The 18,316-nt window shown below is 40.6% G+C and overlaps 1 protein-coding gene across 2 annotated transcripts in view; it reads right to left on the reverse strand.

Moving 5' to 3' along the window:
• CDH13 (cadherin 13) overlaps window positions 1–18,316 on the reverse strand; it is a 449,314-nt gene that overhangs the window by 8,025 nt on the left and 422,973 nt on the right. Inside the window, exons 12-13 of one of the 2 annotated variants that reach the window (XM_008638691.2) lie at window positions 12,935–13,168; window positions 11,468–11,683 (exon numbers count right to left, since the gene is read on the reverse strand). In XM_008638691.2, coding sequence (XP_008636913.1) covers window positions 11,468–11,683; window positions 12,935–13,168 — 450 coding nt within the window. Of the gene's footprint in view, window positions 1–11,429; window positions 11,684–12,934; window positions 13,169–18,316 lie in introns of those variants that run through there. The other variant, XM_017741000.1, reaches the window with a different exon arrangement.

Here is an 18,316-nt window from a genome sequence, read left to right on the forward strand (position 1 = left end):
TCCTGCTCAGCAATCACACTGGTGCTGGCAGTTCTGCGACTTTACTCTCTTTTCCTGCTTTTCCATTTAGTCTAAAATGTCAGCCTCTGGCTCTGATACCTTTTGGATGTTTAGCTGACAGCTCTGCACAGCTACAACTCCACTCTTAAATCTTCCCCCTAAAGCACTCCCTTCTAGTCCTTTGATTGCTCAGGACAACACCATCATCCTGCCTCTTGTTCGAGCCTGAAAGCACAAACAAACCAGAGGAGGTTTTTGTCATGGAATCTCCTTTCGAGGTCTGTATATTTAGGCTATGTCAATCTAGAGGATTCTCTCTCACACATTGTCCCAAAGGGCTTTTATAGCCATTCAAACAGCTAAATCTCCTACCCAGGCTCTCAGTTAGGTTTGCAGCATCTCTTCTGAGCCCTTGACAAATTGAAGCTGCTGTGTGCTCATCTCCTGCCAGCCTTGTGCTGTACATAGCATTTTCCTGCTCTACCACTTTGACAAAATCTCTGTGGCTCCTTCTCTGCCTCTTTCTCCCTGCACATTTCTGGGTTATCCCTGCATGACCTGTTTTTCTTCTCATTCACAGCCCGTGGTGACAACTTCCCTGACGTGATTTCAAAGAAACCTGGGCACCTTCTGTAGAAAGCTGTGTCCCAACATCTGCCTCTGCTGACACTTCCACGAAACCCTTGGCACTGGCCAAGGGTGCCAAGACCACTCTGAATTCAACTAAACCTTGACTGAAGGTGTGTTAAAAGAATTATCTGATTCCAAGGACTGCCTGGAACCCATTAATGATGACTGACCCTTCTGCACAGGTGGATTATTAAAGGAGTAGCTTTTGCCTCTGAAAATCAGATCCAACATTCAAAATTATGCTCTGTAAAATTTCAGTAGCCAACCATCTTGGGTGAGTAAGAATATGCAAGATCAAATCTATCTTGGTTCTTTCTGTTGCACACAAAGTGGATTGGAAATTGCTTCTGTCCTACAGAGCATCAGTCTTTTAGTGCCTGTGGTTAATAACAGAGCATCAGTTTACAAATTTACTTTCTGCAAGGAGTCTGATACAGCCATGCAAGGTGTTAATTGGCCAAACATTCTGGCCAGTAACTCCCTTAACATAAAATCTACAGAAATCAAGGATAACCAAAGTACTGCCCAGAAAACTCAACCCTGAATGTGAAGAAGTCCACTGAAACCAACACAACTGCTCTGTTATAAACTCACTGGGGAGCTGTGAGCCTCTGGTCCTTATTTAAAACCTGTCTGTTCTCCCAGCTGGATTTCCAATGTTTATTAATGTTTCCTGTATAGGAATTGTAGTTTTCATGTTGGCTTTTCTTTTTCTTTATTGTACCCATAAAGAAGGAACAAATGAAAGTTCCAGAAATGCTCTCACAGAGCCAAATTTTTAGAGTCTACTTCTTATTTGAGCTCCAGCTCTAACCAGCTCACCTGGAGGATTCTGGTGTTTATCCACTCACTCGAGGGGGTTGCACTGGTTTTTAATTTTTTTTTTAACCCATTCTTATGTATTTTATAACACATATGATTTAAAGATGATTGCTGCTGGCAATAGGTCATAAAATATATTAGCATTTCAGAAACACTGTGAGCATTAAATGTGCAAATAACGCATGCATGGAGCACATTTGCTGATCAATGAGAACTATTTCCTTTAAGAACTTAATGCCCTGGTAAGCCTGTGCCTGGCAGGTTTAGATCTGCACACTAATGATAATTAGGCCTAGTAATTATTTTATTTTCTTTTTATCAGCTCTGTCTCCATATCTGGCCTCAGCACTCAAGAGTTATTACACGCCATGCGCTGGTTTAGATGAGATTTGACAGAAATTACCTACAACAAGTGAGTTGCTGCCCAAGGCACTCAAGCCACAAAGGTGTGGGGTGGGAATTTTTGCTCTTACCTGGTCCCTCCCACCTTTCCTCTTGGGAATCTGGGGATGCACCAGCAGCACCTAAGTGAGCACAGCTACAGGGAACTTATTTCTCCAGAAATATCTCTCATTTGAGTCTCTAATGTTATCTTCACCAATTTTGAGAGACACATTCAGCCTCATCCCTGCAAAGATAACAGTGAGATAGTAGCGAAAAAGGCAGGGTTACTGCCATGTGTTTCTGAATTATTACATTCCTGGTCAATGGGCTCAGATGAGAAAGCACAGCAGGTTCTTATAAACAGCTGGTGGCTGTTGGCATCAGTGCTTTGGCATTGGAAGAGGATGTTTGCTTGTGCTGGTCAAGAAAACTGACAAACACTGTGGATTTTATCTGGATCTAAGGTACTAATAGCATTATTAATAATAATTATGCTATGGGGATATAGGTCTAAGTGCCCAGTTCAGGGCAGGGAGACTCATGACTTAGAAACCTAAATGGAACAAAACCCCTCTTTCTACTCCAACCAAAGTCTATTGATGTTGACTGCATTTGGAAGAGTTGGTGTTGGTGGCCCAACTTTCCAGGGACAGCCCTGAACTGGGGTTTCAAAAGCTGATTTGGTTTGAAAAGGTGCAATCCACCCAATTCAGCCCAAGTGGTTCCTAATATTGGCTTCCTCAATGACTACAGCTCCCTTTCAGCCTTTTTCACAGTGGGCTAACTCCAGGTTTGCTCCTCTTGTTGATCTACACGACAGGAGAAAATGAAGGAAACAAAAGCACATCATTTAAGACAAAGATTTCATAATCTGCATTCCAGGAAAAAAGCAACTGGCAGGATGTAAATTCATTCCCTACGATTCAGGCTGCCAAGAGCTCTTATTCCAGCAGAACTCTTCCCATCAGCCAATTAGCAATGGTGTTTGCAGAACTTCTGATCTCAGAAAATGCTTTGGTGTTTCCCAGCTTTCCCTGCTGCAGCCTGAGCTTTCTCTGAATATATTTACATATTAGTGACTCAATTCCCTGATTATTTTAAAGAAACAGGTCTAAATTGAGTAATTAAAAGCCTTTGAAAGATGTGTTCCTTATGAGACCAAGCTCACCCTCTATTACACAGATTCTGCTTCTACATTGCAGTTAAAACCTCATAAAAATTAAAGGCATTTAAGTTTCACGCTGACCCTCTGTACAGGAATGAGCTTTACCCAAAATGCATTCATCCTTTAATTCCCATTAAAATAAGAGAGTTAACACAGCTGGAGTTTGGAGTTCAGCTCAGGCATGCTCCATTTCTTTCAATTACCCTTTCATCAGAAATATTACATTAATCTGGCATAATTAAAAGTCTACATTACATCATGGACTTTATTGAAACCTCAGTAATGCTAAAGAGGTAACAAAAATGATAGAAGAGATCAGCACCGTGTTTCTGATTAGGCAGCTAATCAACATCCAGGTCCTTCTTTCCTGGATTTACCATCTAGGAAAGGTCATTAATTAGATGCATAGTTATTAGTTTAGCCTTGAACTTAGGAAAATAGAAATGATTTTCACGTGCATCACTGGGTGATTTGCCATGGGTAACTTTCAACACCAGAAGTTTCACAGTGTGAAACACTGTGCCTATAAATTCACCCTGTGCCTATAAATTATTATAAATTTCACCCCAAATCTCACTGAATTTGAAGGACTGTTTCCAGACAGGTCCCCTGTGTTTTCAATCCTGCTATTAAGCAATTTGGGGTTAATATCAGCCAGAGCAAACTGATGATCTCACTGGACATAACACCCTGGGCAAAAGTTTATAAGGACTACAAAAGTAAATGAGTTTATCCTGAAAATTTGCAGCTTATGACATCACACACAGTTTGTTTCCCATTTATGTGAGAAATTATTTCAAAGTTGTTAATGATAGGAAAAGCACCGTGTGCATTAGGGCTGTGTGTGAAATGAGTGTCTCATAATTCTCCTCAGAGCTTCGGTGGGCTCTCGTAAATCAGTGTCAGTGTTTAACTTCAGAAACTGAAATGCTGCCATGTGCTCTGCAATCAGCCCAAATTGGCAGGGCAGAGGGGAAATGTGCCAGTGACACCAGCAGAAGATATGTCTCACACTGCTAATTTATCATAATTATATTTATTATAATATTTATTTCTGTATTTTATTATAAGGCTGCAGTGACAGATCCAAAGCAGGGCTGGTGGAACCCAAAGTGCTCTTCTGACCCTGGCAAGGGCACTGCTGAATCCTCGTTTGCGCCTCTCCTCTTCCCTGTCATGTCCCCATGTAATGAGCTGTTCTTAAGAAGTGCATAAAAGAAACACTCTCTGAAAGAAAAATTGCTCAGGTGAAGTAAAATTCCGACTCTCCTTGCTTAGAAATACAAGGCCGTGTGCTACCCAGCCCAGTGCTCCCCTAGGTTTATCAAATAAAACATCTTCTAATGTAATTCCTGTTCTCCAGGGCTATGAAGAATCTTAGTGGGAGGCAGGGTAGTTTTAGGGTAGAATGGCCAAGATGTAGTCCGTTACTATTTTTTTAAATTGATGTGAATTTCAGTTGGATACTTTCCCAAAGCAATGTTGGGAATAGGGAATAAATGCTTCCTTCATTTTTCAGTTCTGTTGAAATGAAACAATTGCAGAGGTGGCTGCCTACAGCCTTTGTGGATATTTTCCCATGCTCTAATCTCATAAATTGACCTGAATGGTTGAAAATATTCAACAAGTGAAATGAATAAGTACAGTTTTGCAATAGCAGCATTGAACAAGTCTGCTGATTTCTTCATATGGATGCTGAGAATGAAATGCATCAGCTGTAGCAGGGAGCCCACCTTTTAAAGGAGTGGAAACTGCTCAGGCAGTCAGATCTCCTCTCCCACAGCAGCACAGCACGGGTTACCATCAGTTTTAAATAAGTAGGACATGAACAGTCCAGACACATTCTGATCTGTAGGTATAGGCTAAACCCCTCTTGAAATCCTAAATTAATCATCTGAAGAAATTCTTATTGAGAAAGAATAAAAACTAGAGGAATGTATTATGCTTAGAAACCACAGAAAAGGAAAAACCAAACTAGAAAATTGCCAGGGTTGGCTGTGTTGGTATCAAGCTGCTCATTTCAAATTCTTTGAAAAACTACTCCTAAGCATGGCACTTACCTAAATACCAACCAATGCCATATCCCAATCAGTTATATGGATAAAGTAAGGCTTTAAGATGTAGTCTGAAATGCTCCAAACATCAGTGGCCCTTTAAATGGCTCTGTAAGTTTCCACTGGGTATTACAAAAGCAAAGGCAACACCATCAAACCTTTAGGCACAACAAATCTCCTCCTGATCTTTAATATCCCACCCAAATCTGAATAGAAAGCTGTTTACATTGAGCTATTTGGATGTTATAGAGTGAGGAAATATCCAAGGACAGACACAGTGAAAAGAAACAAATGTCCTATGGTGTATAGCGACCATTAATGGCAGAAAAAAATACTTCAACTGGTCATATAGTCAATGCTAGTTTTTAATCATAGGCCACTCCACAGCAGTTCTGATGATAACTATCTGAAATTCGATATTTATGTGGCTTTAAGAAGTTGTTCAGAAAAGAAACACAAAATATTATATATCAACAATTACTGTGAAGTACTGTTGAGAAAATGAAAACATAAAAGTGTTCACTTGAATTCACAACACTAAGTGGCCTATCAAACCAATCTCTTTAAATGTCCATTTCGTGCCTCCAGAATGACCACCAGGAATAATATTGCAGCTCTTAGGGAAGGAGCTGCATTTGCTGCTAACGTGGCTCCCTTTTGCATTCCAAACACACAGCTTCTGAACTGTCCTATTTGTTCACCTCTGCGCTTCTGGAGCATGTTTGGACGGTTTCAAATGCGTGTAAAATGCCATTTCCCACATAATTGACTCAATAAAATGTAGTGTTATTAAACACATTTTAAATATGCTGATGTGCAATTTGGGGGCATTTCTATTTGTCTTGTCTCTCCGACCGGGTGTACAAACATCCTGTCTCCAATTATGGACATCCATATGGATTTCTGGGCCATTTCAAGACCCATTAACTTTAGGTGGGCTCCCAAAGCCAACTGTACAATACATTGCAGGACTGAATAAACCTGCAGAGGAATCAGAAGAATGGACACAGCTCTGTGTTAACAAGGAAATTCAAATCAAGGCTGGCTTGAATTGAAGAAATCCATTAAACCCCAAGCCATCCTTTCTTTAATAATCAAACAAAATCGTTAAGGACACAAATAAAAATGGTGTATTTCTCATACAGGCATGGAAGAAAGCATCTATTTCAGTGATAATTAGCAGCAAAAATAATAATAATGTTAATGTGGGCCAAAGCATCTGTAACAAAGGTAAGGAGTGATAGTGGATATTGCTGCTGTTATTATTGGGTTTGGGAGGTGAGATTTACACCACTGGAACTCACTAAATATCAGCAATTTCAAATTACTTGGAGAGCATAATTTAGGTGATACTTTAGGTACCTACATGGTAATTCTCTAATGCACCAATCTAACTCAAATTAGAGCAGTGCAGAAAAACCCCCAGCCACCCCAATAAAGCACCTTTCATAGCAAAACACTCCCCATTTTGATGGTTTTTGTAATGCTAGCCAAAGTAGGGACGTTTCATTTCTCAGAAATGGGAAAATGGACCTGGCAAACTTCCTTACTCTTGTTAATTAAACTGATCTTTTTTTTTAAACTTATTTTTAAATAACACTACTCTGAAAAGTAGAAAATTGTTGTAGAAGATTAAAAAGCGCTAAGACAACCTAAAATGCTAAAAAAACCAAACCCAAACCCAACAAACAAAGAAACAAACAAGAAGTATTTGGTTTAGCAAATTCACCTACTGGGAACCCTTCCTCTGATGGTTCCTCTTCAAAACTGTATGGAACAAGGATGAACTTTTTCTTTTTTTCTTGGGAAAACCCAAAAATTTTACTGTAAAAACTGAATTTTTGAGTCCTGAAGTAAAAAAAAGCAACTTGACTGTTTCAAACTAAGCCAAGTAACTCAAAATAAAGGCTGAAAAGTGGGAATGTGCAGGTAACAAATCTGTGCTGGTAATGAAAAGAGCAGTGACCTTAAAGGTCTGTTCCATTTGAAACCTGCTCTGATTTGTCTTGTTCTGGTGCCATTCAGGAATGCATTGTTTCACTTTTCAGCCATTTGATGTTCCTGCACAAATAACACGGGGTAAACAAGAGATTCAGGGGCTGCTGTTGCTTTGAAAAATGAGCTGGGTGAGAGGTAACGCTGCAGGATTAACTCTGCCTGTCCAGGTTCATGGAAATTCAAACCCACCAGTTTAATATAATTCGATTTGTTTTGTGGTAGTGGTTTAATAACAAATACATCATTTTCAAGGGGGAAAAAACCCCCCAACCTGTGTTTTCTCTATTGGCCCTGTAGCTGCATTCCTCAAATCAGAAAAAAACAATATAGTGAGGGACAGCCAGCTCTAAATAGGAAAAGTTTGTGGAAGTTAATAGGAAATTAAATTCAGGGGTATCTCTAAGGCTTCTTTGCAATCGCAGCACAGACATCTGTGCAAGTCTCTGTTTTTCAAACACACCTGAGGCCTTTCACCCTGACTTTCACAAATTAATTGCAATGTAGAGACCTCCAGCTTATTTAATTTCTTTATGGCAGCATTTCCCCTGTAGTCTGGCACCTCACTTTCTGTTCAGAATAATGGAACATTTTATTTATTTCAGTTCAAGTCAACTTACAGCTTTGTAGTCCACTGGCCAGGTGAACAAAGAAAGCTTCTTATCCATGGTTGATCGTCAAAAAAGATAAAAAATTGGGGTTTTTTTCAGTGTGAGTATTCGAATCCCAGTCTCTTTATAGCAAGGAAATTTAAGTAAAATATTCCTGACATGACTATTGTGCCTTTGGTTGTTCTTTTATTCCCTTCATTCCACGCTTTTGAATCTAACGTGGCCTTTAATGTCAGTAGAATATAAAAGAAGATATGAAATGCAATTACCATTCTATGATTATGCAATTAAGTGAAATAGTTATTATAAAATCAAAAGCCCAGAATTCAAATACTCCTTTAAATACCAATAATAATATAAATAATTTGTAATAGATCTAAAACCTCGTTCTGCTAGCCAGAGTGGCTCTTTCTCAGTCTCCTGCAGGGCCTGGGGGAGATTTTGTTGCTGACTTTGTTATGGCAATATGAACAAATTCGGTTTTGGCTTGTTTCACTTTGCCTCCATTTCCATCCCTCATCCTTATGGAATGTTGGAGCTTCTCTCTCACTTAAAACACTCAGGAGCCTTCCAGAGGGAGCCTGTTTATAATTCTGGTGGTGTTGAGCACGTCCCTTTGGTTCCATTAATTCTGAACAGAGCTGTTTTAGCTTGGAAACACAAGATGACTGAGACAATGCAGCACTCAGGGACACCATGGACAACCTCAGAGCCAGCACCAGACACGCTCCTGACAGATTTTCACTTTCCCCTGCTCACTCCCTTCCTCAAGTAACTGATTCCTGTAGTCCCCCTCCCAGACAAGTATCCCAGCTTGTTTTTTCCATTTTTTTTCCTCAATCTGAACTACTAAATTCTGAATTATATCTGAACTTTTCCTTGCCTCATCTCCAGTAATGGCAAGGAAAAGCTGGCAGAGGACAAAAAGCCACCACATGAAGTCTCATCTTAAACATGGGGTCTGCATTAATGACAAGTGACAGGATTCTTTCCAATATTTGTCACCATTACCTATTGTAACTTTGGAAACTCCTCTGCCTCTTCACTCTCTGCCGTTCCAGCTTGACTCCCAGTCGTAATTAGGTTAAGCACAAATACGCAAAGATGCTCCTTTTCCCAATCAACTTTGTGTTCATCATCTTTTAATTCCACCAGGCACCTCGTTGTTGTGTCACACAAATCTGCCCCTATAGTTTGGCCTTTTATCATTTCTATTTCTGGCTGTCGTGAACTCCTCAATTTTTCTTCCAACTATATCTACCTTTCCAAGGGCTTCTGGGCAACTCTGCAGTCTGTATCACATTATCCCTCAGTATAGTGAGCACAGTAGGGCATCTCCAGAATGGGAGAAACTGCTGGGTTTTGCATCCATTTCAGTTTTAATCAGGCTCTTCACTTGTGTGCTCAGACACTTCAGAAATCTGCCACATCTGACTTCTTTCATGATTTACGAAGGAGGTACATGTTCTAAGTATAGATAATAATTGCACCATTTAAATGATAATACCAAGATGTTTTCTATAGGAAAGATAATCATGCAGAGCTCTTTTCCCACGAACGGCTCTTTCCGAGGGCTATCTATCCTCACACCAGATGTCAAATACAAAAAGAAATACTTTGGCATGAATAACAAAGTTCATTTGACTGAAGGATTTACCTCCCAGGAACAAGAGCCTCATAAAACACAAACACTGGGAGCAAAGTGAGCCACGTAAGGGCTTTTGCTAAAATTAAACCCATAACTTGCCACTAGAAATGGGACGTTTCATCTGTTCAATAAGCACTAAAGTTCTCTTTGTTTTTATGGCATCGTAATCTTTGATTACTCTGATAAATATTTGGACTATACAAAACATTGCAATGGAGCTAATCACGGTTATAAAAAATCTGTGTGTGGAAATGAATTGGGAATGGGGTGATACCAGCTCATTTCAGGGAAGTTCAAACACAGAACCACATTCTTCTCACTGGCTCCCAGCCTCATTCTTTCCTGTCTCCATGCAGTCATCCACACCTGAGGAAAGTGCTCGTGAGAGCTGTGGTGCTTGCTGGCTTTGCATAGGCATGGTTAGGTAACAGTTCCAGAGATGGAATGGCAGCTATGGGATACGCTTGGGATGCCAGGGGCTGCATTCCACCCACAGCTGAGCTGGACAAGACCTGTAGCCAAGAAGAGCAACTCAAAAAGCATTTTCCAATACTTAGAACTGGCTTTATAATTCAGCCTAAGGAAAATGATCAGACTTCTTGGTGAGGGCTGCAAAAAACCAACATGAAAAGAACAACTTTCCAAAGCAAAAAGCTTTTCGCTACCTCATTGTATTCTGAGCAGATGCATTAATGTAAATAAAGTCCAAGTGCAAATCATGTCAGATAAGAAAGTAATTCCAGCAGTGAAAGTCATGCCTAGTGTAGCAGCAGCAACATTTATGAAGTGGCAACAAGAATATATTTGAATCAATGGGCTGCATATTTATATCACTGCTGCAATAGTGTCACACCCTGTCAAATATTTTTAACATATTACTCCTAACAGCTGAAGTTTGCATTTGGTTCCAGGAGACTGAACCCAGAACAGCTGAACCAAAGCCAAAGCAGATACTTTAGATGTCACTGATTGAGACTAAGAACATGAATTTGCACTTAGCATTTATATAGTCCTTTTCATCTTCAAAGAGCATCACAAACCTTAGCTAGTACCAGCTCACTCACAATGACCTTCATGCCAACCTTTTGGGATAAAAGGAGTCTACGAGAAGGAAAAAAACGGGCAGGATGTGTAATCAAGCACACACTAAGCCTCAGATGTGTAAAGGATCTCTCCCTTGACCTCTGTCCCTGCCTCGTGGCAGGTTTTCTCTCGTGGAGAATAAAAGGCCTTTCACCATGGCTCAGGTTTTAAGTCCCCACGTAATGTATTCTGTTAACATAAGATGATGGTAGCAGTCCTTGAATAACAGATTTACTATCAGAGTTGTATAGTTAATTTACTATCATGCCTTTGAAACAGATTAGGAATTCAAAACTAACACTGCATCAAAAATTTTGCTGGCAGCTGTCACAGGACCAGCCAGGGACACACCCACGTTAGATTGTGGACTCCACAGCTTTGAATTCCTACTTCTGAGTCATTCTGGGATTTTTAATTTTAATTTTTTTTCCACTTCTTCCAATTCAAGTTAGGAATTTTGTAAATCTTGTTTGGAAAGCTTTCTCAGAAGCAGCAGAAATTTCATTTACCTGTCAGTTCTCTCTGCCCTCCAGCCCAGACTGGCCACTTGATTATCAGCTCTGGGTGGTTCTAAGCCCAGAACCTTAAATAAGTTCCTCATGTTCCAGTCACTTGCACATTTTATGTGGAGGAATAGATTGAAGCAGACAGTCCTCATTTTCCTGGTGACCCAGAACAGCCATTGTTACACGAACACCTTTAATCTCCTCTTTCTGGGTTTGAATTGAATTCAAGTGGGGAGAGATGAAAGAAAGCACTGCACAAATCTGCTACTACAGCTGGTACTTCTTAGTTTGTCATATGTTAGCTCTGATTCTCTTTGATTCTTTTGAAAATTATTGCTTCTATTTCTTAATTTGACAATCAGGCATTCATTACTATTTTTTTTTGACTATTTAAAAAAACCCTCCCCCCATCTTTCTCACAGCTACTCCCTCATGGAAAAAGAGCCCAAACTTATGCATTGTGGTATCAATGTATGAATTTAACTTCTCCCTTGGAGGGTTTTCTTGTGCAGAGTACAAATGAGCAGATAAACAACACTTCATTACTTACAGCTCAGCAAAAGACTTACAAAATAAACTGAGGAGTGAAAGGAGGATTAGGGTCAGGCTGATATGGAGAGCATCAGTTGCACTGCAGTCCATTTTGGATTTCTTGCAGGTACACACTTGTAATCTCAGTTCTGTGGTGTTGGTCAGAGGAGGTTTTCCAGAATCTGTCACTGAGATGGGGATGTTGTAATTGGCCTTTTTCAGGTTTTGAAGCAGGATGACCTGGGCATGAGTATCTGCAAAGGATGAGGGGAGAATTAGCCAAATGTTGGTTGTCTGGAGAGGTAGAGGAATCTGCAAGCAACATCAGACATGTCAAAGTTATTTATGGAAATTAGGAAGAAAATGAGAATACACTAAGAAAAAATAATTGAATTGGAGGGAAGAAGAGACAGAACTGAAATTCTTTCATGGACTGAAAGCTACTTGCAAACTTATTCCAAACCCCACCAAAAGAAAGACTTGTAAGAGCCCCTTTTGTTTAAATACATTATTTAGTCTAAAAGTTATTGGCAGAAGTTGCCTGTGAAAATGAATATACTAATGAAATGCTAGGGCCTGTCACCCCCAAAACAACAAGAAGAGAGAATAAATTTACTTGCCAAAGGAAAAAATAACTCTTTTTGCCAGGAAGTACAAAGCTGCTGAACCATTCTCACAATTTCCCTGAGAAGGCAGGGAAGGGAAGTAAAGCCCCTTCCAAACCCACAGATCTGCTGCACCTGGGGAACTGAGGGTCACAGCAGCTGTTGGCACCCAGGTGGGTGTGATAATTCTTTTAGGGTGTTACAGAGGGGTGCTTTGATGTTTGGAGAAGAGCCAAGAAAAAGGCTCCTCCCCTTTGTCCTGCAGGCAGGTACAACCATCACATCCATCTTTAGTTTTTTTCTAAGACTGTGACATGAACTAAAAGACTGGAGTGTGGCAGAGATAAATAATACATTCCAGAAAAGAAATAGGAATAATCTACATTAAGAAGAAATAATGTACTTGTGCCACAGTTTGACATACAAACCTTCTGCAGTTTCATGAGCCTCTTACCATTCATGTGGAGTCCCATGCATTGGGGTATTTTACTTGTGAAGAGTTCAAATACTTAAAATTAGGAAGTTTTTCAATTACATTGCTAAAGCCCATGCAAGAGTTTCATGCTGTCCTATAGCAAAGCCTTGTGCACCTTGTGCAAACAAATCCTGTGCCATGAATTACAAAATTATCAGTCATTAGTAGCCCCTCGTTAACACAAAGATAAAAGACAGTTCAGCCAACATATCAAGGAAAGGAAGAAGTTTCAGGTTTCAGAACCAGTGTGTTCCACTGGCAGCTGGTCCCAGCAGATCCAGCACAGGGTAAAGCAGCAGCAGTTGGTCCATCCTACAAGATTTTCAAGCAAAACTGCTCCTGAATTCCTACAGTGCCTCAGGGGGAGTACACTGGGATAGAGGAGTGCAGGAATAATTACACAATAATCAAAGTTACAGCCTTACTGTTAAGCCTGTTGATTCTCCACAACTTTTCTGGGCCGGATTGCTTGCTGAGTTCAAATTTGAATGGATCTGTGTTGGGATGAAGGTCTTTGTCTGATGCTCCTAGAACCACTACCCTGAGATCTTTTGCATCATCACAAACTTTTGCCAGTGTTGGATAAAGGGATGGGACATTGTCATTGACATCCTCCAAGGTGATGTGTAAAGTTCCTGTACCCGTAGCAGGAGGGTTACCTATAGGAAAAAACAAACATCTGTTTATTAAATCATATTTCCATAAACTCTCGCTCTTATTTGCACCTGCAGGCTTGCAAAGGGAAATAGTTTTTATTGTTCTTACCTCTTTTATATGGAAATTATTGCTTAAAAAACCTGATGAGCCACTCTCATAAATTCACTGTTGCATTTTCAGAATGAAGCCTGTCTGATTCTCAACAGTATGGAAAATTATTCTAAGGAAACCTCTGGGAGAGGAATATTTTGAAGTTAAAATGAGAGTAGGACATGAATAGATATCTGGAACAGAATCTGTTCATCAGCACATACTGAGAGAAACATACTGGGAACCATCCCCTGGATAGATAGCACAGTATTAAAAGAACCAAGAATAAGACAAGGAAGAGGAAAAGTGTCAGCAGAGAGGAATCAGGTTGTGGGGTGGGTGCCCAGAAGCAGAACAGGACCAGACCATTCCTAACAACCCTCAGGGCCACATGGACTTATGTCAGCAGAAGTGAAACCCGTCAGCAGGCAGCTCTGGGAAATGAGATGAGTTATTTACCCGTGTAGCAGCACAGTTTCAATCCTTCTCAAATGATCTGCCAGCCTGCCTCAGCCCTGACCTGAGTGCCCAGCTGCAGAGGTGAGGGTGTTGTTTATTCACCGTGGTACCACTACAAGGCTCTGTGCCAGGGCTGTGACTGACAAACCAGCCCCGCTGGCACTGGGGGAGCTGGGAAGGCAGAATTTGCCTGCTGGGAGCCGGGCTGGGACCAGCACCTCATTTCACAGGGGTCACCCAGGAGCTGACGAGTGCTAATAACTTTCAGTCACTGCAGATGTGTGCCGTGGCTGAGCCAGTCACCCACTGCCTTCAGCCTAAAGCACAGCAGCTCCTTTCAGCTCCCTTTGGCACCCCATTAAAATCACGTCGAGGTTTTTGGAACGCACATTTCATCCTTTACTGTACCCGGCACTGAAATGCTGCACTCGTGGGTTGTTTATTCCTTTTTTTTTTCCTAGTTTAGCACAGGGAACTGTGATCCCTGCACTTCCCTGAGCACAAACCCTTCGCAGGCAGAATGGATTCAAGAGGCTGCTCTTAACCTGTGCAGCACCAGGGCAAGGTGCCAGAGCACTCGCAGTTCAAGCCTGCAAGAGGCTCCCTTCAGCATAATCGCCCTGCCCACTGCAGCCCAATAACCGGGGAGACATCGCTGTGCCGGGGGAGCATCCCGAGGGAGGAGCAAACACCCCGTGGTGTGGATCTGATAAACTACTGCCTGCAGCAGAGTGCAATTAGTCCTTCCAATAACAAATGTTACTGATGGTGACACTTCATCTGTTTCCTGCGCACAGAAATGCATCACAAAGGCAGAATGTTCATCCTTCTCCAGCTTTGCCCTCCCTTCTCATCTCGCACTTTGTCATCAGAAGGGTTAGGGTTGAGTTCTTTTTAATGAAAAAGAAACTATTTTTCACTTTTTATTGGACTAATTGAATTTGCAGAAAGACTCCAATACATTTTTTGTTCTTGATATATTATTAAGTAAAGTCATATGGCAGAATGGATGAAAAGACATTCTAGTATTTGAAATATGATCATAAAAGGCAGCCTTTCATGCACTTAATTAAACTGCTGTCTTTAATTTTGAATGCATTATTTCCACACTGGACTGATAATGTCTTATGCACTGCCCTTCTTATCTTTCTCTGAAGTCAGTAATATTAAAATCTGCCTTTTGAAATGAAGAAGCCAACAGCATTATGGATGTCCTGCTATTTTGTCACACACAGATACGGCTGTGTTCTCCCTGCCGTGTAAATGTTTCACTCTTTGAATGGTTCAGGGGCTGGGCAAATATTACACTTAAAAAAGAGAGAAAGGAAATTGCTTCTGTTCATTTCAATGACTTATTCTCTGCTTGGTTTATTTATAATGATTTAAACAAAATATCTTTCTGTGATTTATGAAGACCTCCAAAAGGAAAACAAGCAAATGTCAGGGTCATAAACTGGAGCTTGTTAACACGCGTGTCATAAAAATATAACAAGAAATGAATCAAGCAAAAATGGTCACAACTCATCCTTTGGGAATATATGACTTTCGTAAATTTGACAGTATTATGCTGTTGAAATAATTCAAAATCCCATGATCTCCAGGCGCCTTTGATTTTGAAAGGAAAGGTACCCACAGCATATTTTAATTCCAAACTAAAACTTCTTCTATTTTTTATTGTCAAACCTTGTGTCTGAAAGCAAAATTAATGAGCAAAGCAAGACCTAAAGGGTCCAACAATCCTCGGGAGCAGCTTTTCCAAAGAGCTCCGATCCCATATTTGCCACTGACCAGAACTGGCCACCCCTCCTGAGGCTGAGCACTTTAATTATTTGGGTGCCTTTAGAGCCACTGGGGACAGAGAGAATTCCAAACTCCCACAAGTGGCACATCTGGGAATACACCACGACAATCCCAGGAGTGAAAAAGCATCACTGATTTGTGTAAAAGCTGCCAAAACAGAGGCCGAAGAATGGATAATTTCATCCTGAAACAAAGCCATAGCTTGGTGCTGAACTGGAGTCTCCAATGCAAGGGGCTGTTACCAGGAAATGTAGATTTTAAATTGGATTTGAGTGCTGCCAGCATAAATGACCATGTTGCTACATCCAGTTGGAAAAAAAAGAGTTTGAAAAGAAATCTTATAGAAAAAGATACTCTGTATACTTTTAATGCTTGAATCTTAATGAAAAGCTGTACAGAATAATATCAGAATTATTAGTATAAAGTCTTAAATTATAAGCCCTCTTTGGAATAACTGAAGTATATTTTTTGCAATGTTTTTCTCTGAGAATAGGACATTATTTTTTAATATTCAAATTATATTAAAACAAATTTAATATAATAAGAATATTGATACAATTTCGTTTAATTTGTGAAAACCAACAGAAAATCCTCAAGAAATATTCTCCCTTCTTGTTTGATTTTTTTTATTTTGACACCAAACCTGATCTCAGGTGGAATGAGTTGCCCAAGGGACAGTAAGGATTATCAAACACAAAAAAGAACTTTTTCACATGCTTTAAATAAACCAGATGAAAGTCAGTTTCCTTGCAAATAATATAAATTGTCCAGTAGCATGTCTGGGGAACAAAGCATTGATAACCAACGGACAAGAGAAATGTCAGACACAGAAGTCAAAAGGTGTTAGGGCTGGGAGGCCCTGAAGCTGTGTTTTCACTTATATTTAGGTTTATGGTTTATATCATAGTCTTATAGCAAATGAGTATTTATGTAAATGCCTTTACATAAAATCTACTTAGAAACAAATATGGAAAAAAAGGAATTTAATTTGAACTAATATGTTTTCTGTTTTTTTACGTATTTAAGAACATCAGAAGGGTTGGATTCTGGCAATAGCTGATAAATTTCCAAAGAAGAAAATTCAACCATTCCAGGGAATCCAGCTGCCACGCAGATCTAAGCCATGGCATTTCTGGAAGCTATTTTAAGAGATTTTAAGAAGAATGGAGGATGAACCGTCTCTTTTCACCTGATCATTATGAAAGGTAAATAAAAAACCTTCTGTACTTATTTCTTCTTATTAAATTAAGCTTCCAGACCCATCAAATTATTACAAATTTTCTATACACTTTTATGCCATGATGCAGGAATTACAAGGCCATTTCAGCCCTGGGGCCAGCAGGGCCCCACTGCCATATGGATTCCCTCTTGGGCTGAAAGAGTGGAAATTCACTTATTCCAAATTTTACCAGAATATTTATGGTTTGCCATTTAGCAGCAGTTGTTAATCCGCTTGCACTATCACTGATGTGACCCCAAAAGGTCAATTCCAACACTTTCCCCCCCCCACTGCTTCTCCTTTTTTTGCAGGGCAACAAAGTTGCAAGGATACAAAATGAGGGAGCAATTCTAGAAAGAACCATTTTTCTTCATATTTCAGCATGGAAAAAATCCTCTAAGAGTGTGGGTTTGTTAATTTCTGGCACAATTACCTTTCCCCTGGCTCACCCTGAATGAAACCTTCTCTCTCCAGAATTCCATAAACTCCGTCTGAATCTCTGTCACATTGGGGTCAGCTTGGAACTACAGAAACTACAGAATTTCCTTCATTTTACTGCCATTTAACTGTAAAATGTAGGACTGCCTAGGATATCTCCTTGGGAGTGGATTTTTCACCAATTTCTCTATTTTCAGTTTCATAGTTGCCTGAAGGAGGAGACAAAAAGAAAGGAGCGCTGTAGAAGTTTGGAGCAGCCAGACTGGGCAGTGCATGCTTAGGCCAGGTAACGTTTTGTTCTCTCTTTGAAACAGAATCACAGAATGAATTATTCCACCCTCAATTAGGTTGGAAAAGCCTCCAAGCTCATCGAGCCCCACCTTTGCCTGAAGCCCACCAGGTCAGCCAAACCTCTGAGTGTCACCTCCAGGGGTTTCTTGAACGCTTTCAGGGGTGGTGGCTCCACCACGTCCCTGGAGTTCTTCCCTTCCCTGGCAACACTTGAGAGCTCTTTCAGCACAGAAATCCCTCCTGATGTCCAGCCTGACCCTCCCCTGGCACAGCTCGAGGCTGTGTCCTCTCCTCCTGTCGCTGCTTGCCTGGGAGAAGAGCCTTGCTGCTGTCAGGGGTCTGTAGGGAACTGCAAGGTTGTTGGAATTGTAAAAAGAAGAGAGGCCCGGGACTCCAGCGGGGGGAGTTACTTGCAGTCCAAAACCAATGTGGTTGATAAGAGCAAAACTCCGTTTATTAGCAATCCAGAGGCACTTACATAGTACACCAGCTTGTTAACTCTTAAGTGGCTTAAAGCTTATCAAAGCGCATTTCTACTTCTACCTAATTGGACTTACATTGGCAAGCTTCTACAGTTATGTTATGATTAAAAGAATTCAGTGTTTACCTCCCCTTCTCCCTTGGTCTTATCTACACAGCTGTACCTTCTCAAAACTCCCTTCTTGTTCCCAGCTTGGTTCTCACAGAGATTTTTCTCATGCAGAGTTTTTCTCACACACAGGCCTTTTGCTTGCAGGCCTATTGCTTGTACAGTTCTTTTATTGATCCCATAATTCTATCAATGATCCATGCCCCTGATCCTTTAATAATTGCAACACAAGGTGTCTCCTCAGCCTCCCTCAGCTGCTCCTCA

The sequence above is a fragment of the Corvus brachyrhynchos genome, unplaced genomic scaffold (genome assembly GCF_000691975.1).
Source record: "Corvus brachyrhynchos isolate BGI_N302 unplaced genomic scaffold, ASM69197v1 scaffold26, whole genome shotgun sequence".
NCBI lineage: Eukaryota > Metazoa > Chordata > Aves > Passeriformes > Corvidae > Corvus > Corvus brachyrhynchos.